The following is a 26,785-nucleotide window of genomic DNA, read 5'->3' on the forward strand; positions in this document are numbered from 1 at the left end:
TGGACTGAACTCTTGCATTGTGTGATTCCAGGTGCCGCGTTACGGTTCGTTACACCAACTGGGGTAAGTTCTTTTCTCATATCGGTGTGAGGCGAGGGCTGCAGTCGTCGTGGGGCCAGCGAGATCACTGTATAGGGGGCCCGCTGTAGTTCGGGGAAGTTTTGGCTCAGTCTCGAGTTTCTCCAGAGCGAGTTTCGGTCAGGTGCAGCGGTGTCGGATTTCCAACTATTTAGTGCGGTCAACATTTTACTGAAGACGGTCAGTGATCGCGTGAAAAGACCTCTACGACCTCGCCTCCGAAAAACTCCCCGCTGGTAAGAGGTTTCCATTTGGGTCGGTGATTGGGTCAATTTCAGCAACGCGTGGGTCAGATGCCGCGGACTGTAACCAAAAGGACAACAAGGAACTTTTTGTTGCTTTCTTAAAACGATATAATTAGACCACTACTATTTCCTGCTGCGTTGTTAGTTCGTTATAGGAACCATAGAAGCATAGACATTTACAGCACAGAAAAAGGCCATTCGGCCCACCGTGTCTGTGCCGGCCGACAAAGAGCTAGCCAGTCTAATCCTACTTTCCAGCTCTTGGTCCCTTGTAGGTTACAGCACTTCAGGTGCATATCCAAGTACTTTTTAAATGTAGTGAAGGGTTTCTGCCTCTACCACCCTTTCAGGCAGTGAGGTCCAGATCCCCACCACCCTCTGGGTGAAATAAATTCCTTCAAATCCCCTCTAAGCTTCCTGCCAATTCAAATCTATGACTCCTGGTTGTTGACCCCTCTGCTTAGGTAAGTAGGACGGTTACAACTAATATTTTTGGCATTAACTAAAATAATCACATTGAACAGGCTCGTCACCTCAAAAAGTAATGTATATAATTAAGTCTCACTTTAATGTTGGAAATGCACGGATTTCTAACACTTTTTAATCTGAGGGAGAATGAAAAATCTGAAGATAGCACTATCCTCCAGTTGTATAATATGTGATGGATAACCATGGCATGTATTCTGAGCAGTCTGTAATGTTCTCAATATCTATGTTATATGCAGAGTTAAACATTAGAATCATAGACGTTTACTGCACAGGAGGCGACCATTCGGCGCATCGTGTCTGTGCCAGCCAAAAAAGAGCTATCCCGCCTAATCCCACTGTAGCCTCGCAGGTTACCGCACCTCAAGTGTATATTCAAGTACTTTTTAAATGCAATGAGGGTGGCTGCCTTTACTGCCATTTCAGGCAATGAGTTCCAGACCCCCACCAGTGGAAAAACGTTTTCCTCAACTCTCCTCCCCTCTTGTCCTTCTACCAATTACTTTAAATCTATGCCCCTTGGTTATTGACCCCATCTGCTAAGGGAAATAGGTCCTTCCTATCCACTCTATCTAGGCCCCTCATAATTGTATATATCTGAACCAGGTTGGTTGGAGCATATAGCAGACTATGACCTAGCAATTGGATCACACTCGATTTGGGACACGATCCTAGTGTTGCTCATAAAGAGGCTGACAGTAGGACCACAGGAAATTGGTCCACCACCTTCATTTGCAGTTGCCGGTCATGACCCCAGAGGCAGCAGGAGGGGCTACATGTTTGCCAACCCTGGAGTCTCCAGGAGTTAATCTCCTGGACACTGCTGTGAGCAACTCGGAAGAAAAATCATCTGGACATTCAAAAAATGGAGTTTTTTTCAATTTCTTTGAACACTTTATAAATTATTTAAATATTGGGGATGGGAGAAAGGCTGTTCTACTGGGCAGGATAGTTGGAGGCAGGTGGTCATGTGATGAAACCTCCAGGAATACGTCCAGCTGGAGTTGGAAACCTTAAGGAACGATCCGGGGGGAGGGGGTGAGCAGTGGATGGCAGCGGCCTATAAATTTAATGTGGCGCCAGGAGAAGCAGGTGCTTTTGTGCAGGTTAAGCAAAAAATTGTAGACTTATATTTGCAATGACAGCCTCCAATGGTTCCTTTAAGTTGTTGTTTTGGCTGCCAAGTGCTGGAGAATACATGGCACTTGCTGCTATCAGTCGCAAACACATTTTCAAAAGGGGGCTACAAACTGGCATTAAGCTTCCTATTTGCATACCTCCCTATACCAGAGGCGCTACCAATATAGTGGACAGCACACTTCTGGCGCTGAATGAACACACACATTGTCCGCCATATTGAACTCCAAGTGCCCATTTTCCGCCTGTAAAACAGGCACATCACGATCCAATTTCTAGACCTGTATATGGGGAATGCATCATTTACTCAATACATTTTCTTCATCTTTGGTGTTTGTAGCCACCAGGTAAATAGTTGAAATATTGCTCTTTTCCATGGTACAGTTGTCTCCAGGCTACAGTGTTGTTTGGCCACTTAACAAACAAAGATAAATAAATGAAGTTAGAACAATACAGAATTCTAATATTCAATTGGCAAGAACATTTTAGTTGAAATCTTTGGCAAAGCTGATGCAATGATCAACTATCGGTCGAGCAGTCATTGAGAGCTAACTGGATGCTTGATGTTGATGCACAGACATGATGAGCCAAATGGCTTCCTTCTGTGCCAGATTTTATCTATCTCACGGATTTTCTAGTCAGAACTTCAGTTTAATATTTCAACTGCAGTGCTTGGATAACTGTTAAAATAAATGTACCTTAAGAATATTCTGGGGCAAGCATGTGGCTGATACAGACTGAGTTGGTTAAACTGTCCAGAACCTAAAACTCCTTTATAAACTTGTTAATGGCTACATATTTAGTAGCTAGCTTTTAAGGGTCTAACCAGGCTTTAAATTTTATTTCCTTTCAAATATACTTTCAGATATTTTGTGTGAAGTAGACCTCCAGTGTGATTCTTGCTGCTATTTTAACTTTTGGGACTCTGGAAGAAATCTTCAAGAACTATAAGTTGCCCTGTGGATGCAGTCCCCTTAACATTGTCGTGGTCAATGCCCTGAGTAGAAATGGTATGCTTGTGACTTAATTTTTTAAAAACCACTGCAGAATATTTGGTGTTTCTAAAAGAAGATGGCCCAGTCGACAAGCTACCCGAAAAACAGTGCTGAGAAAAATTTAACAAGAGGTGAAAGAGATCATCCCAACAAGGAGCGCCATCGTGATCACCGTCGCCACAATGATCGCTCCCATCCTCGCAGGGATCAGGATGGTGACAGCAGAAACGCCAGAGAAAGGGATTACTCTAAACAAAACAGGGATCAGGACAGAGACAGGAGGAGGGAAAAATCAGAAGAGAAAAGATCTCATGTTAGAGATGACCATAGTAATAGGGATCATACAAGAGAGGACCGGCACAGGAAAGAGAGGGAATACCGTAAAAGGGAGAATCGAGACCATCACCACAAACGAGAAAGAGAACATCATTCTCAAACTTATGAAGATTCAGCACACGGTAATCACCAGCCGAGTTACAGAAATGAAAAAGAAGTTTCTTTACCAGATGATTCGCAAATTTCCTACAGACATAACAAGTAAGATGGGAATATAAATTCTGGAGAAAAATAATGGCTAATCAAAAAATTGTTCTATTTGTGTTCAGCAAAGTGTGCATTTCATAATGTTGGACAACAGGAGCGAAGGTAATTCTGTCTTCACTTGGCGTACACACGCGCGCATTCACAGTCCACATACACACTCTCTCCCAATAGGAGTAAGCTGCATTGTGTTTAGGATTGCTGTGGCCAAATGTAGCGCATCTCCTATTGCCACTAGGTCAGTACAATCCAAGAATCAAACATTGGTCTTTTTTCTGATGGCTTAGACAGATGACCTTATCTCCGAGTGTCTGGTGGGCTCATCTTTGCATTTCAAAAATATGTGCAGAAAAATAGGAATAAAACTTGTAGTTCAAATGCAAATACACTAGTATTTTCTCTCAAACGATGTTGATGGGAAACAAAAATGTCATACTGGGAAGGAGTTGTTCTGAGCTTGTGTTAAGCAGATTGTTGGGGCTGTGTGGTGGAACCCTGGTATAAAAGTGAAGCGTAAAGTATACCTTTTTAAAAGGACACTCTATTTAATTGAATGGAGAATTTTTAAGGTATAATCTCATAAGGACAAAACTACATTCCATACTTCTTAAAACCAATTCATATCAAAATCTAAATGTGATCAAATCTTCTAGCCAAAGTTTTTAGAACAGTATCTCAGCATTATTTACCTGTGAGATATTTTTCAGAGTACAATATAGCAAAAAAAATCCTCTTTTTTTTTTTTTAAATAGATCTCCTGAAACTGCACCACCAGAATATGTAATAACTGAAGATAAAAGATCTGAGATGCATTACTTTGAGCCTGACGATTCAGGAGAGATCCTAAATTGCTACAGATGTCGCTACCTCCTCACAAATCGAGGTAAGATGGCATGTTTGTTTGTTTGCCTTTGCTTCATTGAAAATGAATAAATCTGCTAAGCCCATCCATGTAAATTGGACTTGGAAAATAAATCTATCAATTATTTTCAGCTATAGCTTATGTGAAGTCTGCAGTGCAAGACTTAAGTTTTATATTAGTGGCCATATTTAAAATTATTCTATTTCTGGAGATTGTTAGCTACATACTATTCAGCATAATTTAATTAAGATTTCCCAGTCTGCTAAATAAGTATAACATTTTGATTATTGTAGATGCAGTTGTTTACTTAATTTTTGTACTTGGCATTTTTAACAGAGGCAGTCAAACGACAACACTGATCCTAAACATTCTTAACGGATCTCAGTTAAGATTTCTGCTTGTAACAATAATTCTCCAAAGTGCTGAGAATGTTTATTTTGCCTTGGCTGTGCAGCGAGTGTCAGCTTGGCTTAATGGCAGCACTCTTGACTCTGAGGCAGATGGGCGTGGGTTCCAGCCCCATTCTGCGTCCTTCAGCATTTACTCTAGGCTGACAATTCAGCCAAGTACTGTATTGGAGGTTCCATTTTTGGAGTGTTAAACAGAGGCTCTGGTTGCCTGTCCCAAGTCTGCATAAAACATCCCATAGCATTTATTAAAAAAAGAGCAGAGGAGGATTTTTTTGATCTCCTGGCCAATAGTTCATCCCCAACCACCATCATCAAAAAATCAGATTAACTGGTCATTTGCGAGATCTTGCTGGGTGCAAATTGCCTGTACATTTCAAAAATAATTCTGTGATTGTGAAGCATTTTGGGATGTCATGTGAATGTGAAAGGTATTATATAATTAAGTTATCTTTTGTTCTTGCTACAGTCATAAGTTCTAACAGAAAATAGAAATTAATGTAAAATTTTTGTTCAAGTTAACCTTTTTTTAAAATTAGACAACAGTTTAACATAACTTACTGATTGTTCAATGTTATCAATGAAAATCTCTTATTTCAAAAGAAAGAACTTGCATTTATATAAGGGATGGTATCAAATTAAAAACAAGGGCATACAATGTGGCCAAGACTAGTGGGAGGCCAGAGGATTGGGAAACTTTTAAAAGCCAGCAAAGAACGAATACAAAAATGATAGCGGGAAGATAGATTATAAAAGTAAACGAGCACGAAATATAAAAATAGATAGTAAGAGTTTCTACAGGTACATAAAAAGGAAAAGAGTGGCTAAGGTAAATGTTGGTCCCCTAGAGGATGAGACTGGGGAATTAATAATGGAGAACAGGGGAATGGCAGAGACGTTGAACAAATATTTTGCATCGGTCTTCACGGTAGAAGACATTAAAAACATCCCAATAGTGGATAATTAAGGGGCTATAGGGAGGGAGGAACTTAATACAATCACTATCACGAATGAAGCAGTACTTGGTAAAATAATGGGACTAAAGGCAGACAAGTCCTCTGGACCTGATGGCTTAAATCCTAGGGTCTTAAAAGAAGTGGCTGCAGAGATAATGGATGCATTGGTTATAATCTACCAAAATTCCCTGGATTTTGGGGCGGTCCCAGCGGATTGGAAAACCGCAAATGTAACGCCCCATTTAAAAATGTCGCAGTCAAAAAGCAGGAAACTAGACCAGTTAGCCTAACATCTGTCGTTGGGAAAATGCTGGAGTCCATTATTAAGGAAGCAGTAGCAGGACATTTGGAAAAGCATGATTCAATCAAGCAGAGTCAGCATGGTTTTATGAAAGGGAAATTATGTTTGACAAATTTGCTGGAGTTCTTTGAGGATGTAACGAGCAGGGTGGATAAGGGGGAACCAGTGAATGTGGTGTATTTGGATTTCCAGAAGGCATTCGATAAGGTGCCACATAAAAGGTTACTGCACAAGATAAAAGTTCATGGGGTTGGGGGCATGGATAGAGGATTGGCTAACTAACAGAAAACAGAGAGTCGGGATAAATGGGTCATTTTCCGGTTGGCAAACAGTGACTAGTGGGGTGCCACAGGGATTGATGCTGGGTCCTCAACTATTTACAATCTATATTAATAACTTGGATGAAGGGCCCAAGTGTAATGTAGCCAAGTTTGCTGCTGATACAAAGATGGGTGGGAAAGCAAATTGTGAGGAGGACACACAAAATCTACACAGGGATAGAGGCAGGCTAAGTGAGTGGGCAAACATCTGGTAGAGTATAATGTGGGAAAATGTGAGGTTATTCACTTTGGCAGAAAAAATAGAAAAGCAAATTATAATTTAAATGGAGAAAAATTGCAAAGTACTGCAGTACAGAGGGACCTGGGGGTCCTTGTGCATGAAACACAAAATGTTAGTATGCAGGTACAGCAAGTAATCAGGAAGGCAAATGGAATGTTGGTCTTTATTGCAAGGGGGAATAGAGGTATAAAAGCAGAGAAGCCCTGCTACAACTGTACTGGGTATTGGTGAGGCCACACCTAGAGTATTGCATACAGTTTTGGTCTCCATATTTAAGGAAGGATATACTTGCATTGGAGGCTGTTCAGAGAAGGTTCACTAGGTTGATTCCAGAGATGCGGGGATTGACTTATGAAGATAGGTTGAGTAGATTGGGCCTATACATATTGGAGTTCAGAAGAATGAGGTGTGATCTTATGGAAACAGATAATGAGGGGGCTCGACAAGGTGGATGCAGAGAGGATATTTCCACTCATAGGGGAAACTAAAACTAGGGGTCATAGTCTCAGAATAAGGAGCCGCCCATTTAAAACTGAGATGAGGAGAAATTTCTTCTGAGGTTTGTAAATCTATGGAATTCTCTGCCCGAGAGAGCTGTGGAGGTTGGGTCATTGAATATATTTAAGGCGGAGATAGACAGATTTTGGGGCGATAAGGGAAAAAGGGTCTGAGGAGTGGGCAGGAAAGTGGAGCCGAGTCCATGATCAGATCAGCCATGATCGTATTAAATGGCGGTGTAGGGTCGAGGGACCAGGCGGCCTACTCCTGCTCCTATTTCTTGTTATGTTATGTTATGTTATGTTTATAAAGCACCATTCATAACATCAGGATGCCCCAAAGTTCATGATGGTCAATTAAGTTCTTTTGACGTGTAGTCACTGTTGTAATGTCAAACGATTGCTTAGTTGGATGGTACAGAAACAGCATACAATGATGTGGCAGGACTCAGTTATGAAAATTTCAGGTGATGCAGTCTTGCTTTGCTTGCTGTTTCTGCCCCTCCTCATTTTTGGGCTGTATGGTATGTGCAGCTGACCTTTTCCTTACTGTTCTATGTTTCTATATTGGTGGGACCAGTCCTCCTAGATTTTTTTTTTCTATACTGTTCTTTCACTCAGAATGTAGCTGAAATATTTAGAATTTCTTCTCCACTTAGATGAAATCTCCCCGTTTATGCTTTAGTATGGTCAGCCCTAGTGGTCTTTCAAATTTTTTCAATAGGACTTATCTTGGACGTGGCTTTTTCACATGCTTTCTAAAAGGAGCAAAAAGGAAACTGAAGAAAAGTTGAGCAAAAACCTGCATGCATAGCAATAGACATTTTAATACCTGTATATCTTTTTCTACTTGATTTTGTCTGTTTAGGAGGGCCCATGAAGAGGGTGCAGAGGAGATTTACTAGGATGTTACCAGGGATGAAACATGGCGAGACTAGAGAAACTGGGATTGTCCTTCTTAAAGCAAAGAAAGTTAAGGCGAGATTTAATTGAGCAGTTTGGATAGAGTAGATCGGGAGCAGGAGTTCCAGGCCCAGATAAAGGGGCCCGAGAGTCGGGAGGAGCCACAGGAGTGGGAGTTCCAGGCCCAGATAAAAGGACCCGAGAGTCGGGAGGAGCCAGCTGGTGCAGGGACAAAAAGTTAAAAAAAAATAGAAATCTAAGTGTGACGTCATAGCCAAGCGGGTAAGTGATTGGCTGGTGGATTGGTGAGTATTTTTCTTTTTTTTTCTTTTCAGTAGGAAACCTTTGGCATTGCTGTAAGTAGGAACTGCAAATAAATATATGTGATCTTTATTATCTCAAAAGAGCTAGATAATTAAATTACTGTTTGCTGAGTAGCGGGGGCTGGGTGTGTTGTGCTAAGGTTTAGAGTTTAGTTCTACTAGATAGTTGCGAGTGTAACTAGAGGGATGGCAGGGCAGCTCAGTTCCGTGGACTGCACATTCTGTGGCATGTGGGAAGTCCCGGATGCTTCGCGCAGCCGGGGCGACCACGTGTGTAGGAGGTGTCTCCAGCTGCACCAACTCAAACTCCGTGTTTTGGAGCTTGAGCAACAGCTGGGGTCACTGCGGTGCATCCATAAGACTGAGAGCAACGTGGATAGCACTTTGCTAGAGGCGGTCACCCCGCAGCTTAAGAGAGTGCAGGCAGAGAGGGAGTGGGTGACTGCCAGACACAAGAGGAGGACTAGGCAGGTAGTGTAGTAGTCCTCTGCATCCACCCCACTCTCCAACCGGAGGGGGGGAGGGAAGAGAGAGAAGAAGAATGGAAGAGGTATAGTGGAAGGGGATTCAATAGTCAGGGGAGCAGACAGGCATTTCTGCGGCCGCAGACATGACTCCAGGATGGTATGTTGCCTCCCTGGTGCCAGGGTCAAGGATGTGAGCGGCTGCAGGGCATTCTGGGGGGGGGGGGGGGAGGGGGGGAGAGAGGATGAATAGCCAGAGATCATGGTCCACATTGGTACCAATGACATAGGTAGGAAGAGGGATGAGTTCCTGCAGGCAGAGTTTAGGGAGCTAGGAGATTAAAAAGCAGGACCTCAAAGGTCGTAATCTCCGGATTACTCTCAGTGCCACGAGCTAGTGAGTACAGAAATAGGAGGATCGAGCAGATGAATACGTGGCTGGAGAGATGGTGCAGGCAGGAGGGCTTTAGTTTCCTGAGGCATGGGACCAGCTTCTGGGGGAGGTGGGACCTGTACAAGCCAGACGGGTTGCACCTCAACAGAGCCAGGAACAATATCCTCGCGGGGGGGGGGTTTGCTAGTGCTGTTGGGAGGGTTTAAACTAGCTTGGCAGGGGGATGGGAACCTGAAAATAGATTCAGTAGGGAGGGGAGTAAAGCTGGAATTAGAAAGCAAAAATAAAGAAAGTGAGTTTGAAGGAGAGAGGAAACGAGCAGGAAAAAAGGGTAAAAAAACAAACTTAAAGGCACTTTGTCTAAATGCAGGTAGCATTTGTAACAAAATAAATGAGTTGCCGGCACAAATTAAGACAAATGGGTATGATCTGATAGCCATTAGAGACGTGGTTACAAGGTGACCAGGACTGGGATCTAAATATTCAGGGGTACTTGATAATCCGGAAGGACAGACAGAAAGGAAAAGGTGGTGGGAAAGCTCTATTGATAAAGGATGGAATCACTGCAGTAGTAAGAAACAATATTGGTTCAAATGATAAGGGTGTTGAAACAGTTTGGGTGGAGATAAGGAACAATAAGGGGAAAAAGTCACTAGTGGGCATAGTCTATAGGCCCCCTAACAGTAGTAACTCTGTTGGTTGGAGCATAAACCAGGAAATAGTGGGGGCTTGTAAAAAGGGAACAGCAATAATCATGGGTGATTTTAATCTCCATATTGATTGGACAAATCAAATTGGTCAGGGTAGCCTTGAGGAGAAGTTCATAGAGTGCATAAGGGACGGGTTCCTTGAGCAGTATGTAACGGAACCAACCAGGGGGCAGGCTATCTTAGATCTGGTCCTGTGTAATGAGACAGGATTAATATACAATCTCCGAGTAAAGGATCCCCTCGGAATGAGTGATCATAGCATGATTGAATTTGAAATTCAGATGGAGGGTGAGAAAGTTGGATCTCTAACCAGCGTACTAAGCTTAAATAAAGGAGGGTATGAGGGCAGATTTGGGTAAAGTGGACTGGGAAAATAGATTAAAGTGTAGGACAGTTGATGAACAGTGGTGTACATTTAAGGAGATATTTCACAACTCTCAAGAAAAATATATTCCAGTGAGGAGGAAAGGGTGGAAGAGAAAAGATAGCCATCCGTGGCTAACTAAAGAAACAAAGGACGGTATCCAATTAAAAACAAGGGCATACAAAGTGGCCAAAACTAGTGGGAGGACAGAAGACTGGGAAGCTTTGAAAAGCCAGCAAAGAATGACTAAAAAAAAATGATTAAGAAAGGGAAGATAGACTATGAAAGTAAACTAACACAAAATATAAAAACAGATAGCAAGAGTTTCTACAGGTATATAAAAAGGAAAAAAGAGTGGCTAAAGTAAATGTTGGTCCCTTAGAGGATGAGGCGGGAAATTAGTAATGGGGATCATGGAGATGGCAGAAACTCTGAACAAATATTTTGTATCAGTCTTTACGGTAGAGGACACTAACAATATTCCGACAGTGGATGGTCTAGGGGCTTTGGTGGGAAGGAACTTAACACAATCACAATCACTAAGGAGGTGGTACTCAGTAAGATAATGGGACTAAAGGCAGATAAATCCTCTGGAACTGATGGCTTGCATCCTAGGGTCTTAAGAGAAGTAGCGGCAGGGATTGTGGATGCATTGGTTGTAATTTACCAAAATTCCCTGGATTCTGGGGAGGTCCCAGCAGATTGGAAAACTGCAAATGTAACGCCCCTATTTAAAAAAGGAGGGAGACAAAAAGCAAGAAACTATAGACCAGTTAGCCTGACATCTGTGGTTAGGAAAATGTTGGAGTCCATTATTAAAGAAGCAGTAGCAGGACATTTGAAAAAGCAAAATTCGGTCAGGCAGAGTCAGCATGGATTTATGAAGAGGAAGTCATGTTTGACAAACTTGTTGGAGTTCTTTGAGGATGTAACGAACAGGGTGGATAAAGGGGAACCAGTGGATGTGGTGTATTTGGACTTCCAGAAGGCATTGGACAAGGTGCCACAAAAAAGGTGACTGCACAAGATAAAAGTTCACGGGGTTGTGGGTAACATATTAGCATGGATAGAGGATTAGCTAACTAACCGAACAGAGAGTCGGGATAAATGGTTCATTCTCTGGTTGGCAACCAGTCACTAGAGGGGCTACAATCTCTATATTAACGACTTGGAAGAAGGGACTGAGTGTAACGTAGCCACGTTTGCTGACGATACAAAGATAGAAGGAAAAGCAGTGTGTGAGGAGGACACACAAAATCTGTAAAAGGACATAGACAGGCTAAGTGAGTGGGCAAAAATTTGGCAGATGGAGTATAATGTTGGAAAGTGTGAGGTCATGCACTTTGGCAGAAAAGAGCAAGTTATTATTTAAATGGAGAAAGATTGCAAAGCGTCACAGTACAGCGGGGCCTGAGGGTACTTGTGCATGAAACACAAAAGGATAGTATGCAGGTACAGCAAGTGATCAGGAAGGCCAATGGTATCTTGCCATTTATTGCAAAGGGGATGGAGTATAAAAGCAGGGAAGTCGTGCTGCAGCTATATAAGGTATTAGTGAGGCCACACCTGGAATACTGTGTGCAGTTTTGGTTTCCATATTTATGAAAGGATATACTTGCTTTGGAGGCAATTCAGAGAAGATTCACTAGGTTGATTCCGGGGATGAGGGGGTTGACCTAGGAGGATAGGTTGAGTAGGTTGGGCCTCTATTCATTGGAATTCAGAAGAATGAGAGGTGATCTTATCGAAACATATAAGATTATGAGGGGGCTTGACAAGGTGGATGCAGAGAGGATGTTTCCACTGATGGGGGAGACTAGAACTAGAGGGCATGATCTTAGAATAAGGGGCAGCCCATTTAAAACCGAGATAGAAACATAGAAAATAGGTGCAGGAGCAGGCCATTCAGCCCTTCCAGCCTGCACCGCCATTCAACGAGTTCATGGCTGAACATGAAACTTCAGTACCCACTTCCTGCTTTCACGCCATACCCCTTGATCCCCCGAGTAGTAAGGACTTCATCTAACTCCCTTTTGAATATATTTAGTGAATTGGCCTCAACTACTTCCTGTGGTAGAGAATTCCACAGGTTCACCACTCTCTGGGTGAAGAAGTTTCTCCTTATCTCGGTCCTAAATGGCTTACCCCTTATCCTTAGACTGTGACCCCTGGTTCTGGACTTCCCCAACATTGGGAACATTCTTCCTGCATCCAATCTGTCCAAACCCGTCAGAATTTTAAACGTTTCTATGAGGTCCCCTCTCACTCTTCTGAACTCCAGTGAATACAAGCCCAGTTGATCCAGTCTTTCTTGATAGGTCAGTCCCACCATCCCGGGAATCAGTCTGGTGAATCTTCGCTGCACTCCCTCAATAGCAAGTATGTCCTTCCTCAAGTTAGGAGACCAAAACTGTACACAATACTCCAGGTGTGGCCTCACCAAGGCCCTGTACAACTGTAGCAACACCTCCCTGCCCCTGTACTCAAATCCCCTCGCTATGAAGGCCAACATGCCATTTGCTTTCTTAACCGCCTGCTGTACCTGCATGCCAACCTTCAATGACTGATGTACCATGACACCCAGGTCTCGTTGCACCTTCCCTTTTCCTAATCTGTCACCATTCAGATAATAGTCTGTCTCTCTGTTTTTACCACCAAAGTGGATAACCTCACATTTATCCACATTATACTTCATCTGCCACGCATTTGCCCACTCACCTAACCTATCCAAGTCACTCTGTAGCCTCATAGCATCCTCCTCGCAGCTCACACTGCCACCCAACTTAGTGTCATCCGCAAATTTGGAGATACTACATTTAATCCCCTCGTCTAAATCATTAATGTACAATGTAAACAGCTGGGGCCCCAGCACAGAACCCTGCGGTACCCCACTAGTCACTGCCTGCCATTCCGAAAAGTACCCATTTACTCCTACTCTTTGCTTCCTGTCTGCCAACCAGTTCTCAATCCACGTCAGCACACTACCCCCAATCCCATGTGCTTTAACTTTGCACATTAATCTCCTGTGTGGGACCTTGTCGAAAGCCTTCTGAAAGTCCAAATATACCACATCAACTGGTACTCCTTTGTCCACTTTATTGGAAACATCCTCAAAAAATTCCAGAAGATTTGTCAAGCATGATCTCCCTTTCACAAATCCATGCTGACTTGGACCTATCATGTCACCATTTTCCAAATGCGCTGCTATGACATCCTTAATAATTGATTCCATCATTTTACCCACTACTGAGGTCAGGCTGACCGGTCTATAATTCCCTGCTTTCTCTCTCCCTCCTTTTTTAAAAAGTGGGGTTACATTGGCTACCCTCCACTCGATAGGAACTGATCCAGAGTCAATGGAATGTTGGAAAATGACTGTCAATGCATCCGCTATTTCCAAGGCCACCTCCTTAAGTACTCTGGGATGCAGTCCATCAGGCCCTGGGGATTTATCGGCCTTCAATCCCATCAATTTCCCCAACACAATTTCCCGACTAATAAAGATTTCCCTCAGTTCCTCCTCCTTAATAGACCCTCTGACCACTTTTATATCCGGAAGGTTGTTTGTGTCCTCCTTAGTGAATACTGAACCAAAGTACTTGTTCAATTGGTCTGCCATTTCTTTGTTCCCCGTTATGACTTCCCCTGATTCTGACTGCAGGGGACCTACGTTTGTCTTTACTAACCTTTTTCTCTTTACATACCTATAGAAACTTTTGCAATCCGCCTTAATGTTCCCTGCAAGCTTCTTCTCGTACTCCATTTTCCCTGCCCTAATCAAACCCTTTGTCCTCCTCTGCTGAGTTCTAAATTTCTCCCAGTCCCCAGGTTCGCTGCTATTTCTGGCCAATTTGTATGCCATTTCCTTGGCTTTAATACTATCCCTGATTTCCCTAGATAGCCACGGTTGAGCCACCTTCCCTTTTTTATTTTTACGCCAGACAGGAATGTACAATTGTTGTAATTCATCCATGCGTTCTCTAAATGTCTGCCATTGCCCATCCACAGTCAACCCCTTAAGTATCATTAGCCAATCTATCTTAGCCAATTCATGCCTCATACCTTCAAAGTTACCCTTCTTTAAGTTCTGGACCATGGTTTCTGAATTAACTGTTTCATTCTCCATCCTAATGCAGAATTCCACCATATTATGGTCACTCTTCCCCAAGGGGCCTCGCACAATGAGATTGCTAATTAATCCTCTTTCATTACACAACACCCAGTCTAAGATGGCCTCCCCCCTAGTTGGTTCCTCGACATATTGGTCTAGAAAACCATCCCTTATGCATTCCAGGAAATCCTCCTCCACCGTATTGCTTCCAGTTTGGCTAGCCCAATCTATGTGCATATTAAAGTCACCCATTATAACTGCTGCACCTTTATTGCATGCACTCCTAATTTCCTGTTTGATGCCCTCCCCAACATCACTACTACTGTTTGGAGGTCTGTACACAACTCCCACTAACGATTTTTGCCCTTTAGTGTTCTGCAGCTCTACCCATATAGATTCCACATCATCCAAGCTAATGTCTTTCCTAACTATTGCATTAATCTCCTCTTTAACCAGCAATGCTACCCCACCTCCTTTTCCTTTTATTCTATCCTTCCTGAATGTTGAATACCCCTGGATGTTGAGTTCCGAGCCCTGATCATCCTGGAGCCACGTCTCCGTAATCCCAATCACATCATATTTGTTAACATCTATTTGCACAGTTAATTCATCCACCTTATTGCGGATACTCCTTGCATTAAGACACAAAGCCTTCAGGCTTGCTTTTTTAACACCCTTTGTCCTTTTAGAATTTTGCTGTACAGTGGCCCTTTTTGTTCTTTGCCTTGGGTTTCTCTGCCCTCCACTTTTCCTCATCTCCTTTCTGTCTTTTGCTTTTGCCTCCTTTTTGTCTCCCTCTGTCTCCCTGTATAGGTTCCCATCCCCCTGCAATATTAGTTTAACTCCTCCCCAACAGCACTAGCAAACACTCCCCCTAGGACATTGGTTCCGGACCTGCCCAGGTGCAGACCGTCCGGTTTGTACTGGTCCCACCTCCCCCAGAACCGGTTCCAATGCCCCAAGAATTTGAATCCCTCCCTGCTGCACCACTGTTCAAGCCATGTATTCATCTGCGCTATCCTGCGATTCCTACTCTGACTAGCACGTGGCACTGGTAGCAATCCCGAGATTACTACTTTTGAGGTCCTACTTTTTAATTTAGCTCCTAGCTCCTTAAATTCTTTTCGTAGGATCTCATCCCTTTTTTTACCTATGTCGTTGGTACCAATGTGCACCACGACAACTGGCTGTTCTCTCTCCCATTTCAGAATGTCCTGCACCCGCTCCGAGACATCCTTGACCCTTGCACCAGGGAGGCAACATACCATCCTGGAGTCTCGGTTGCGTCCGCAGAAACGCCTATCTATTCCCCTCACAATCGAATCCCCTATCACTATCGCGCTCCCACTCTTTTTCCTGCCCTCCTTTGCAGCAGAGCCACCTACGGTGCCATGAACTTGGCTGCTGCTGCCCTCCCCTGATGAGTTATCCTCCCCAACAGTACTCAAAGCAGTGTATCTGTTTTGCAGGGGGATGACCACAGGGGACCCCTGCACTATCTTTCTTGCACTGCTCTTCCTGCTGGTCTTCCATTCCCTATCTGGCTGTGGACCCTTCTCCTGCGGTAAGACCAACTCACTACACGTGATACTCACGTCATTCTCAGCATCGTGGATGCTCCAGAGTGAATCCACCCTCAGCTCCAATTCTGCAACGCGGACCGTCAAAAGCTCGAGGCGGATACACTTCCTACACACGTAGCGCCCAGGGACACCTGAAGTGTCCCCGAGTTCCCACATGGTACAGGAGGAGCATATCACATGGCCGAGCTCTCCTGCCATGTCTTAACCTTAGATACCCTTAAATTGGTAATAACAATGTTACAGTTCACTTACTGATATAAAAAAGAAAAGAAAAGCTACTCACCAATCACCAGCCAATCACTTACCCCATTGGCTGTGACGTCACTTTTTGATTACTTTCTACTTCTATTTTGCTTTCTCTCCCGCTGTAGCTGCACCGGTACGCCTTTTATAGGCCGCTCCGACACTGCTCCCGCCTCTCGCCAACTGCCGCTGGCTCTCGATCTCCCGCTGGGCTTTTGACAGGTCGCTCCCCTCTCACCAACTGCCGCTGGCTCTCGATCTCCCGCTGGGCTTTTGACAGGTCGCTCCCCTCTCACCAACTGCCGCTGGCTCTCGATCTCCCGCTGGGCTTTTGACAGGTCGCTCCCCTCTCACCAACTGCCGCTGGCTCTCGATCTCCCACTGGGCTTTTGACAGGTCGCTCCCCTCTCACCAACTGCCGCTGGCTCTCGATCTCCCGCTGGGCTTTTGACAGGTCGCTCCCCTCTCACCAACATGAGGAGAAATTTCTTCTGAGGGTTGTAAATCTGTGGAATTCTCTGCCTCAGAGAGCTGTGGAAGCTGGGACATTGAATAAATTTAAGACAGAAATAGACAGTTTCTTAAACGATAAGGGGATAAAGGATTATGGGGAGCGGGCGGGGAAGTGGAGCTGAGTCCATGATCAGATCTGCCATGATCTTATTGAATGTCGGTGCAGGCTCGAGGGGCCGTATGGCCTACTCCTGTTCCTATTTCTTATGTTCTTATGTAAACCGTTTTCAGTGGCAGAACGGTTGGTAACACAGATTTAAAGTAATTGGCAAAAGAACCTTGGGGGTGGGAGGGGCCGATGAGGAGAAAACATTTTGCGCAGCGAGTTATGATCTGGAATGCATGTTCTGAAAGCATGGTGGAAGCAGATTCAATAGTAACTTTAAAACGTAAAGTAGATAAATACTTGAAGGGGGAACATTTGCAGGGCTATGGGGAAAGAGCAGGGGAATGGGACTAATTGGATAACTCTTTCAAAGAGCCAGATGGGCCGAATGGCTTCTTTCTATGCTGTGTCATTCTATGATAGGAGCTATTTATAAGTAGGTATGTGCAAGGAAATAATAGTAAGGAAGAGGTCAGCTGCACATACCAGACATATTTATAATTAAAGCTGTTGAACGATACTGGGATAGGTTTAGGAGGCAAGCAGACTAGTGAAATTCAAATTAATCGCAGTCTTATGAAACCGGTCAGTGTTTATATTGGCAAGTGCTTCACATTCACAATAAACAGATCCAAAAGAAGCATTTTATGTTCCAAATTCTTGTTGTTTATCATGACAAAAGTAATCTGAATCACAATTTCCCTCTTCCTGATTTGGTATTCTGTTTTTCATGTCGTGCTCCCAATAGCATTTGTGTCAAATTCAGTGAGAGATTTAAAGTAAAAAGCTGGCTTTGGAGTTGAATCTGGATCAATTGCTTTTAAAATAACATGCATTATAAATAGAACTTAAAAAAAATCTTGGCTTTATATCATGTCTCAACAAGTCTCTCAAACATCTTAAGGCATTTCACATATGATAAATGCAGTGTCTGCTGAAATGGCAATCAAAATGGAATTGGACCACAGAGCTACACAGAATGAAATTGGTGAAAATCTGAGTGTGCTTTTGGTTCCTGCATTGAGTCAGAGCAAATCAGCAGGACGAGAAAGAATGCAGCATTTCTGGTTTAACTGGTTGTGTGTACCAGTCACGTGACCCTTCTTGCATAATGTGCACTTAGCTGTTGTTTTCTTCCTATTCTACAAAACCTGTTAAAGATTAGCAATAGCAAGGCAGTATTGTGCAGAATGAACATACTGTGATTAGAGAATACCACTCACTAGTCTGGGAGAGTGTGTTAGCCACATTCTTTCTCTTCCACCCCTCTCGAGCCACCCAAAACTGTTGCAAAGGAACAACAATTGAAAATGCTGGAGACACTCAGCAGGTTAATCAGCAATTGTGTTGAGAAAATTAGCAAATTCTTCAAATTCACACTTGAGATGTCAACTTGTCTATTCTCCCCACTGATGCTGATTGATCTGTTGGGTATCTCCAGCATTTTGTGTTTTTGTTTTAGATTTCCAGCATCTACAATTTTATGCTTTTTCCTTGCAAAGAAAAGTGAAAGGAGACTCATTAATTGGTCACTGTTAAGTATCTGAATCTGAATATAAATAAACTATTTTTTTAGTTTTTAAGTGTCTGAGGCTGGGAACAGATTATTTCCTGAGAAAGGGGAGGAAATCAAAGAACACGGGTAAAACTTTGAACTGATGAACAAAATGAGAGATGCTGAAGAATGAAACAATTTCCATTTCAGACACCCAATATCAGCATAAAGTATTTCCAGGTTCACTGGAGCAAAGCCAGACACAGAGCACAGCTCCCTGAACTCTGCCCCAATAATGTGCCTTAGAAGAGGACTCCTACTCCACACTTCTATTTTCCACTCTAATCACCATTAGGCCATTCTAAATAACAGCACTACTAATTAGGGACAGTTTTGGGTTGCAGTCCCATGTCTGTTAGACACTTAATGGAGACTCCACAGATGTTTTCTTTTACATAGGACACTTGCAGCCATCAGACAGAGTCGAGCTTTATCCCACAGACTGCACTGGATTTGAAATATGGTCCCACAGAGGAAATCCAGTATCTAACCCACTGCATCATCAAGTTGAACTTTTAAAGTGATTTAAAATGTACACAGTTGTTTTAAAGTTGCAGCTTGTGACAAAGTAGCTGCCCTATTGATCGATCTATATGAGCAGGCTGAGTCACTTAGCCAGAAAGCATGTTCAGTGCCAACAGCAAGCCTAATTCTATTTATTTGTGGTTGGGGGAAGTGCCACCTTGGGCGGTGACTTCAATGGAATGAAAATCAGATGGGTTCTACAAAGGGCAGTGATCGACCCAGCCAGATTCTTGCCCAAGCAATGAAGAAAATCTGCCCCAATGTCTTGATGATGCACACCACTCTCAGAGACAGCAAAGACCCTTTGTTAATGTTGCTAGTTTGCTGTGGCCAGAAGAGATGCCATTGGCAGCAAAGAGAACACGTACCAGAGTTCTTAAAGTGACTGCACTACTCTACCACACAAGTTATGTTGTCTCCCTGCAATGCCTCAAGTATAACATAGTCCTGTCTTCCAGTCTGCAGTCTGATATGCTCGTCCATATGGCAGAATATTACTGAAATGCAATACACATGTTAAGTATGTTTATCATAAAATATTAGAAGAACACTGCAAAGTAAAGTGTCACAAACGTTTACAATTAGTCAAGTATCCATTAAATAATGTGGGCCAGTAATGGATATGAATAATTATCTAGGGGCAGTGGCTTCTCTTCCCACCCCTGCACCATCACCTCAGGAATCCACCAAGGATCCTTTCTTGGCCTACTCCTCCTCCTCATCTGCATGCTCGCCCATCTATGGACATGTGGTCAGTTTCCACAAGTACATAAATGCCACCCAGCTCTGCCTCTCCACCACTTATCTTGACTGCTCCACTGCCTCTGCAGTCAGGCTGCTGGTCTGACATCCTGTTTTGCTTAAGCCGCAATTTCCTCCACCGCCCCTTGCCACTGATTCCATCCCTGCCTCAGCAACTATCTCATGCTGAACCACCACCAATAACAGCAACTTGTATTTATATAGCGGTTTTAATGTAGTAAAACGTCCCAAGATGTTTCACAGTGATGCTATCAAACAAAATTTAACACCGGGCCGCATAATGAGATATTGGGGCAGATGACCAAAAGCTTGGTAAATGAGGTAGGTTTTAAGGAATGTCTTAAATGTAGAGATACAAAGAGGTTTAGAGAGGGAATTCCAGAGCTTGGGGTCTTGGCAGCTGAAGACACGGCCGCAAATGGTGGAGTGATTAAAATCGGGGCATGCTCGAGGCCAGAATTGGAGGAGCACAGATATATTGGAGGGTTGTAGGGCTGGAGGAAGTTCGAGATGGGAGAAGGGGGGGGGCTGCGGGGGAAGAGAGGGAGGTGCAAGGCCATGAAGGGATTTGAAATCTAGGTTGAGAATTTTTAAATCGAGGCATTGCTTAACTGGGTTCTAATGTAGGTCAACAAGCATGAGGGTGAAAGGGACTTGGTGTGAGTTACAACATAAGCAGCAGAATTTTGGATGACAAGTTTACACCGGGTAGACCATGGGAGGCTGGCCAGGAGCGTGTTGGAATAGTCAAGTCCAAGGCATGGCTGAGGGTTTCAATAGCAGATGAGCTGAGAGGGGTGGAGTTGGGTGGTGATCTGGAGGTGGAGGTCTTCGTGCTGGCACAGACATGTGGTCGGAAGCTCACCTTGGAGTCAAATATGACACCAAGGTCACGAACAGTCTGGTTCAGCCTCAGACAGTTGCCAGGGAGCGGGATGGTGTTGGTGGCTAGGGAATGGAATTTGTGGCAGGGTCCGAAGACAATGGCTTCAGTCTTCCTAGTATTTATTTAGAGAAAATTTCCAGTAATGGATGTCGGATAAGCAGTCTGACAATTTAGAGGCAGTGGAGGGGTCGAAAGAGCTGGTGGTGAGGTGCCAGCATGTTTGTGGAAACTGACGCAGTATTTTTGGATGAAGTCATCAAGGAACTGCGTTGATTAGCGCCATTTTGGTACTGTGACAGGGGCGGAAATCTGATTGGAGCCGTGCAAACATGGAGTTCTGGGAAAGATGGGAATGGATTTGGGAGGCGACAACATGTTCAAGGACATTGGAGAGGAAAGGGAGTTTGGAGATGGGGCAGTAGTTTGAAAGGACAGCGGGGTCAAGGTTTGTTTTTTTGAGGAGCGGGGTGATGATGGCAGATTTGAATAAGAACGGGACAGTACCTAAGAAGAGAGAACCGTTAACAGTATTAGACAACATGGGAGCCAGGAAGGGAAGTTGAGTGATCAGGAGTTTAGTGGGAATATGGTCGAGGGAGTGAGAATAGGTTTGAGGGAGCAGGAAGTGGGTCTCATGGACAAGATGAGCTCGGAGAGGGCATGTAGGGAGATAGGAGAGAAACTAGAGAAAGATGAGGTGAGTTCAAGGCTCGGGTAGGGGGGAAACCAGAGGAAGTTTGGCCCAGTGGGAGGGAAGCTGATCTTAGCGACAAACAAGTCCATGGGCTCCTCGCACTTGTTGGAGGTGAGAGTAGAGGAGACAGGGGTTTTAGGAGATGGTTTGCAGTAAAGAAAAGAAGCCGAGGATAACCTTGCATTCCAGGTGATACTGGAATAATGAGCAGTTTTGGCAGATGAGAGCAGGAGTCGATTGCGCATTATGTGGTGCAGCCAAATTTGGCAGAGAATGTAAACCAGATGTCCTCCATAACCATTCAAGTTTGCGTCCCTTGGACTTAAGGGAGTCGAGATAACGGCCGGTGAGGGGTGATGGCCAGGATGAGTGAGAGAGAAAGAGTAATGGTTTTAATGGGGACTAAGGCATCAAAGGTGGAGGTGAGGGAGGGTGTGGTTGAGCAGATCGGTAGCTGCAGGAATGCCATGGTGAATGGAGGGCCAAAGACTAGACAGTTAGAATTTTGAAAGTGCGGTTATTGGTGAATTGGGAGAGTTTTTTTTCCAGGGCGGATATAACAAGAAGTAGGGTTGGAAGGGAGATGTGGGCAAAGTTCCCAGTAATTCTTTTGGCGCAGCGTTGCCCCGTAAAGGGCCCGCACAGACCATTCAAAGTATCGCCTGTGTTTTTACATTGAAAAGCTATGCTGGTTCGCTGCGTAGCTTAAAGGGAACATTGAATGTGGGTGGAGAGTGATACAAGGAAGTGATCAGAGACAGCCTTATCTGTGATTGACACAATGGAAGTAGAGAGACCATATGAGATGGCAAGGTCAAGGAGATGGCTGTGAATATGGGTTGGGCAGTTATAAGGAAGGAGAACTTAAGGGAGGATCGGAGGGCAGTGAATTCAGAATATAGAGAGCATGATGAATTGAGATGGAGGCTGAAATCACCAAAGACGAGAAGTCGCTCAGAGCAGAGGCTGTGGGAGGAAAGCAGTGAAGATATCTCTGGGAGAAAATTAGCGTGGTACTTGGGTGGGCAGTAGAGAACGAGGATTTTAAATGAGAGGTGAGAGGGGTGGAACAAGATGAGATGCTCAAAGGTATCATTACTTGTCGGCCAGGTTTCTGTCAAGGCCATGATGTCGATGCAATCATTAACAATAAGCTCAAAGTGGCAAGGGCCTTGTTCACATGTGAACAGATATTCTGGAGGGAGTTGCAGAGGGACAGTGATAGCTGATCCACTGGCAGAATCCACATTCAGCACTGGGAGCAGTGAGTTTGGGAAGAAGATTAGCCCGAGCAGGTCAGCAAGAGAGTAGGATGGGATGCTGCTCATAAGGATGCAGCTACAAGTGCCTTGATGGGTGCTTTTGAGGATGCCAAGAAAGACATAGTGGGAAGCTGTAGGCTTATCTCAGAGGGAGCCATGCCTGGGACAGCAGCAGGAGAGTAGGAAGGTTGAGGAGTGCTGAAGGGTTGGGGTAGGGGTTTGGGAGGGCAGAGTACCTGAGAGGGGTGAAATGAAAGGAGGCATGGCAACAGGAGAAAGGGGTCTAGGAGGGGCAAAGAGAAAAGTAGTAAAAAAAACAGGGTGAAAAAAGTGAACATAGAAGTGATGGGCTCGGGTCTGGAAAGGCTGCCAAAATGTGCATGCAAATGGACATGAAAAATGGTTCTGTAGCCCTGGTTACATAGCAACTATTAGGATACATATAGCCTGGTAGAAAATGGAGAATAGAGAGGAGACAATAGGAGGAAGTCCAGAGTTAAAGTAAATGGTTCCATGGTGGGATAAGTTGACTTAGGGTGGAGTCAGCACTAGACTGCTAGCAACCTCTGGTCATATTCGAATCCCAGCTGAGGTCCCACTCCATATCCTATCAATCAGAAAGACTTCTATCTCCATAACATTGCCTGTATCTGCTCATCTGCTGCTGCAAACCTCAGCCAGTCTTTATCACCTCCAGATGCACCTATTCTACTGCTCTCCTGGCTCTTTGTCCATTTCCATCCTCTGTAAACTTTAGTTCATTCAAAAAAAAATAAGTTGCCTGTATTCTATCCTACACCAAGCCCCACTTGCCCATCATCTATAATATCACTGACTTCCATTGGTTCCTGGTTTCCCCTCCCCCCCCATTGCCTCAGATTTAAAATTCTCGACCTTTCTTAAACTCCTTCATGACTATGCCTCTCCTTATCTCAGTAATTTCAGTGCAACAAACCCCCTCCCCAAACTCTGTCTCTGACACTAACCCCTTGTGCATCCACCCCTCCGTTTGCCTCACCATTGGCAGGTGTGCCTCCTGACACTTAGAGCACCCACCCCCACCCCACCCCCTGCCCTGTACTTGACCGACTTAAAACCCACCGGGGTTTGTTAAACTTCAGTATTTTTAACTCCTGTAACTCCTCCGCATTGATTTCAAAATATTCTGGTGTCCAATAATAATTGTACAGAAAATCAGTACTTTCTTTCTTGTTAACACTTCTGGAATATAACCATTAAGTAATTCACCACTTTTACCTTTTAATGATCTAATGTTTTACAGTTATACTGGGGAGAAAAATTGTCATGTCTTTTGTCCTATTCCTTTCTAATGCCCTTTTTGTACACCCTTCATGCATGATGATGCCAGTCATATCAAATTAATATGTTCAGATTAAAACAAAGACCGCTAATTAGAATTATTCTATGCTCTTGCACAGAAAATGAGTCTTTATATTCCTTGACATCCTGGCCATAGAGAAAGAGGTGCTAGATGAGATAAAATAAACTGGGGGAGAGGGCCAGCAAGAGAGTGGTGCTGGGAGGTTTTTATAAGCTGTCTCCAGAAACACAATTTTTTTATTAGCAGCAAGATAAAAGCACCTTGAGATTCCCATTCCTACATCCCATTAGATGAGTCAGAACTAGTTCTACGTGCCTGGTGAACTAAAGAAGTCTGGGAGTAGTTGAGATGAGTATGGGAAGCTGACTTAATTTTGAGCGCTTAAATTTCAACCGTACAAGTTTTGGTACTCAAGGATAGGATACTAAACACTGCACTATCTGACTTGAGTTTATAATGTGTAGATTGAGCATTTATAATACAACACGCAAGCATTGATTGCTTTTAGGCCAACCTGTTCATTCTATATCAATCCAAAAAGTCAACAATACCAGCAATTACATTTCACAGTTTGCTCCTGGTAACGTAAGAGTTTATTTCAGTTATTGTTTGCTGAATCAGGATTATCAGAGTATTCTTAGAAATGGGACACCTCAGAATTGCCGGGTAAGCCTCCACAATTTCCCCCCAAAATTTTCGTCCTCTCAGCATTCAAAATTCATGTGATCGCTGTCTCTGTGTGCACCTTGTTAAACCACCCAACGTTGCAAGATTGTTTAGTAATGTTCCATACGCAAGTTATTGCATTTTAAGTGGAAGATGTACTTTAGGACTTGAAGCAGATGAAGTGAATATTGCAAACAGATTCTCTGGCGTTTTTATTTTCTCACTTTTCCTATAGTAATTTTGTCAAACTGTCCAAAGTTATTTCTGCAGATAAGAGTTGAGGGTTTGCATCTTAGCGATTAGCTGTTAATAGTTGGCTGTGTTTTGGTTGTTTTGTTGCAGGTCTCTGTCAGTTGGTGGAGGTGCTGCTGAATCTGTTAATTCTGGTGTGTGGGGCAATCTCCTACAGTGGCACTGGAGGCTACACAGATCTCTCCAGCCTGGGAAGTCTCTACTACTACACATTTGGATCAGCCTATAGTGGATTTCAAGGAGCAGAGGCTGAAAAAGTAGAAGCGTTGGATATTGCGTTTTACCAGCTAAAGTTGCCTACAGTCACTGCCACAATGGCGTACAGTGGGGCTTTAATGTCCTTTGCCTGCCTTTTGCTGGTTTTAGGCCTGGCTCGGATACCTTGGCGGTTTCCCATCCTAATGATGATTGAATTTATTCTAGATATAGCAATAGCACTTGCCTATATACCTGCTGTTTATTTTTATTTTCAACACTTGATTGAGGGCTACAATTCAGAAGTGTGTAAAGAGAGGGAGAGTATGTACAAAAGTAAAGGGTATGATGGGTTTAATTGCAGTCTGCATGGTGCTGACATAGTTGGTGGTCTAGCTGGCTGCCTGGCTATCATAGTATACGTGCTCAATGCAGCAGCAGCGATTTTGGCATTTAGAAAGGTTAGAAGACTAAAGGGTATGAGAGAAAATGATATCAAATGTACAATTGTTTAATTTGTCTCTATCTGCATACAGTTCTGTTGCATAGCAACAGGGAAATCAGCTGTTTGCACTATTCTGTTTTATCTAAGATGAAATTTCACATCTTTGACATTCGAGGTAGATGATATACATGCAATTTAAAACTTTTACAGCTGCGAGTTGCAATGACCGGTCACAAAAACAACTAGAAAAGGTCTTTAAAAAATCCTGCAATACCCTGTATTAGACTTTCCTTTGTTTCATAGGTTTTGGCTTTTGTAGGTTTTCAGTAGGGCCAAGAAGCTCCTGAATTTATTAATACATTACTCAAAGTAGCAAGCTTGATAAATGTTACTACGACTGCAACACTCAAATGTAGATGAATATAAAATATTACACAGATGCCTTTACCTTCAGAGAGGGATTGTAAAACTCACTTCTACTTTTGAGTTGGTCTATCTTGCACTCAAATAGCCAAAATACACAGTGCACATAAATTGATGTTATGGTGGAATACAGTGAGGAGCACACTAGAGGCAGTAAAGTGCATTTTACATTTCTGTCGTGAGACAATTAACAGGCCTATTCCTCTCAAAAAGGAGATGGGTAAGTGGCAGTCTTCCCATTTTACCTGAAGAGGTATATTAAAGGTGCACATCAGTGTAGAGGGAAGCATTAATCTATCCCGCCTTGCACAGTTAATTGTGCACACCAACTGAACAGGCTTTAAACACTGTATAGAAGAAGACAGATATGAATCAAACGCATTAATCAGATGGGACTTTAACAGTTTCCTTTTAATTGTTACGTCTGCTGCACAAGTGGTCTAGTTACACATTGTGGAGCAGTTTTTCATCTTAAACTAGTCCTGTTGATCTGTGCCATGTTCTCAGTTAACCAACTGAAAAGTCAGAAACTGTTTTTTTTTAAAAACAAAACGGGACAAGGCAGCTCAGTGGGTTTAGCACATTGTCTGTTCAACTCTGGAACTTGGGCTTGAACTTATTATCCCTGATGAAAATCTTCTGTTGACTAAGAATACTATAGAACAGTAATTGAAATGGTATCAAAAAGTGACTATAATTTGGCATTAAAATATCAGGCCACAAAGATGGTTGGTGACAGAAATGGAAATATTATTTAGTGGAATGTTCTAAAATAGGGTTTAAAGATATTCTGATGGCAGAATAGAAATTGCTTTACCTTATCTCGGAGTACTTAATGCTAGGTACGAGGAAATGAGAAAAGTGTTCCATTCCCAGAGCTTGCTCTCCTTACTTAGTAGGATTTTAAAAATCCCTAAATGTTGGATAAGTGCAGTAGTTAATACGTATGTATTAAGCACAATTACAATGCTAAACAAATTCAAAATTGAGTCAAAAATT

The 26,785-nt window shown here is 43.4% G+C and overlaps 1 protein-coding gene across 3 annotated transcripts; it reads left to right on the forward strand.

Moving 5' to 3' along the window:
- On the forward strand, positions 1-26,785 carry marveld3 (MARVEL domain containing 3). Of its 3 annotated transcripts, none has more exons than XM_070896970.1 (4): positions 1-63; positions 2,812-3,478; positions 4,234-4,364; positions 24,814-26,785. In XM_070896970.1, the coding sequence occupies exons 2-4, from the start codon at positions 3,018-3,020 to the stop codon at positions 25,431-25,433; spliced, it is 1,212 nt and encodes a 403-aa protein (XP_070753071.1). In that variant the 5' UTR covers positions 1-63; positions 2,812-3,017; the 3' UTR covers positions 25,434-26,785. The 3 variants fall into 3 exon arrangements, with proteins under 3 accessions (XP_070753071.1, XP_070753069.1, XP_070753070.1); XM_070896968.1 differs by lacking the exon at positions 1-63 and adding an exon at positions 226-314; XM_070896969.1 differs by lacking the exon at positions 1-63 and adding an exon at positions 771-787.

Source organism: Pristiophorus japonicus, chromosome 13 (genome assembly GCF_044704955.1).
Source record: "Pristiophorus japonicus isolate sPriJap1 chromosome 13, sPriJap1.hap1, whole genome shotgun sequence".
Classification (NCBI taxonomy): Eukaryota; Metazoa; Chordata; class Chondrichthyes; family Pristiophoridae; genus Pristiophorus; species Pristiophorus japonicus.

Excerpts from the sequence above, each read along its gene's own strand:
- marveld3 (XM_070896970.1), top strand. The coding sequence starts at position 3,018 with ATGGCCCAGTCGACAAGCTACCCGAAAAACAGTGCTGAGAAAAATTTA. Across the intron at positions 3,479-4,233 it reads ATTTCCTACAGACATAACAA|ATCTCCTGAAACTGCACCAC; the intron begins GTAAGATGGGAA and ends TTTTTTAAATAG. Across the intron at positions 4,365-24,813 it reads CTACCTCCTCACAAATCGAG|GTCTCTGTCAGTTGGTGGAG; the intron begins GTAAGATGGCAT and ends GTTTTGTTGCAG.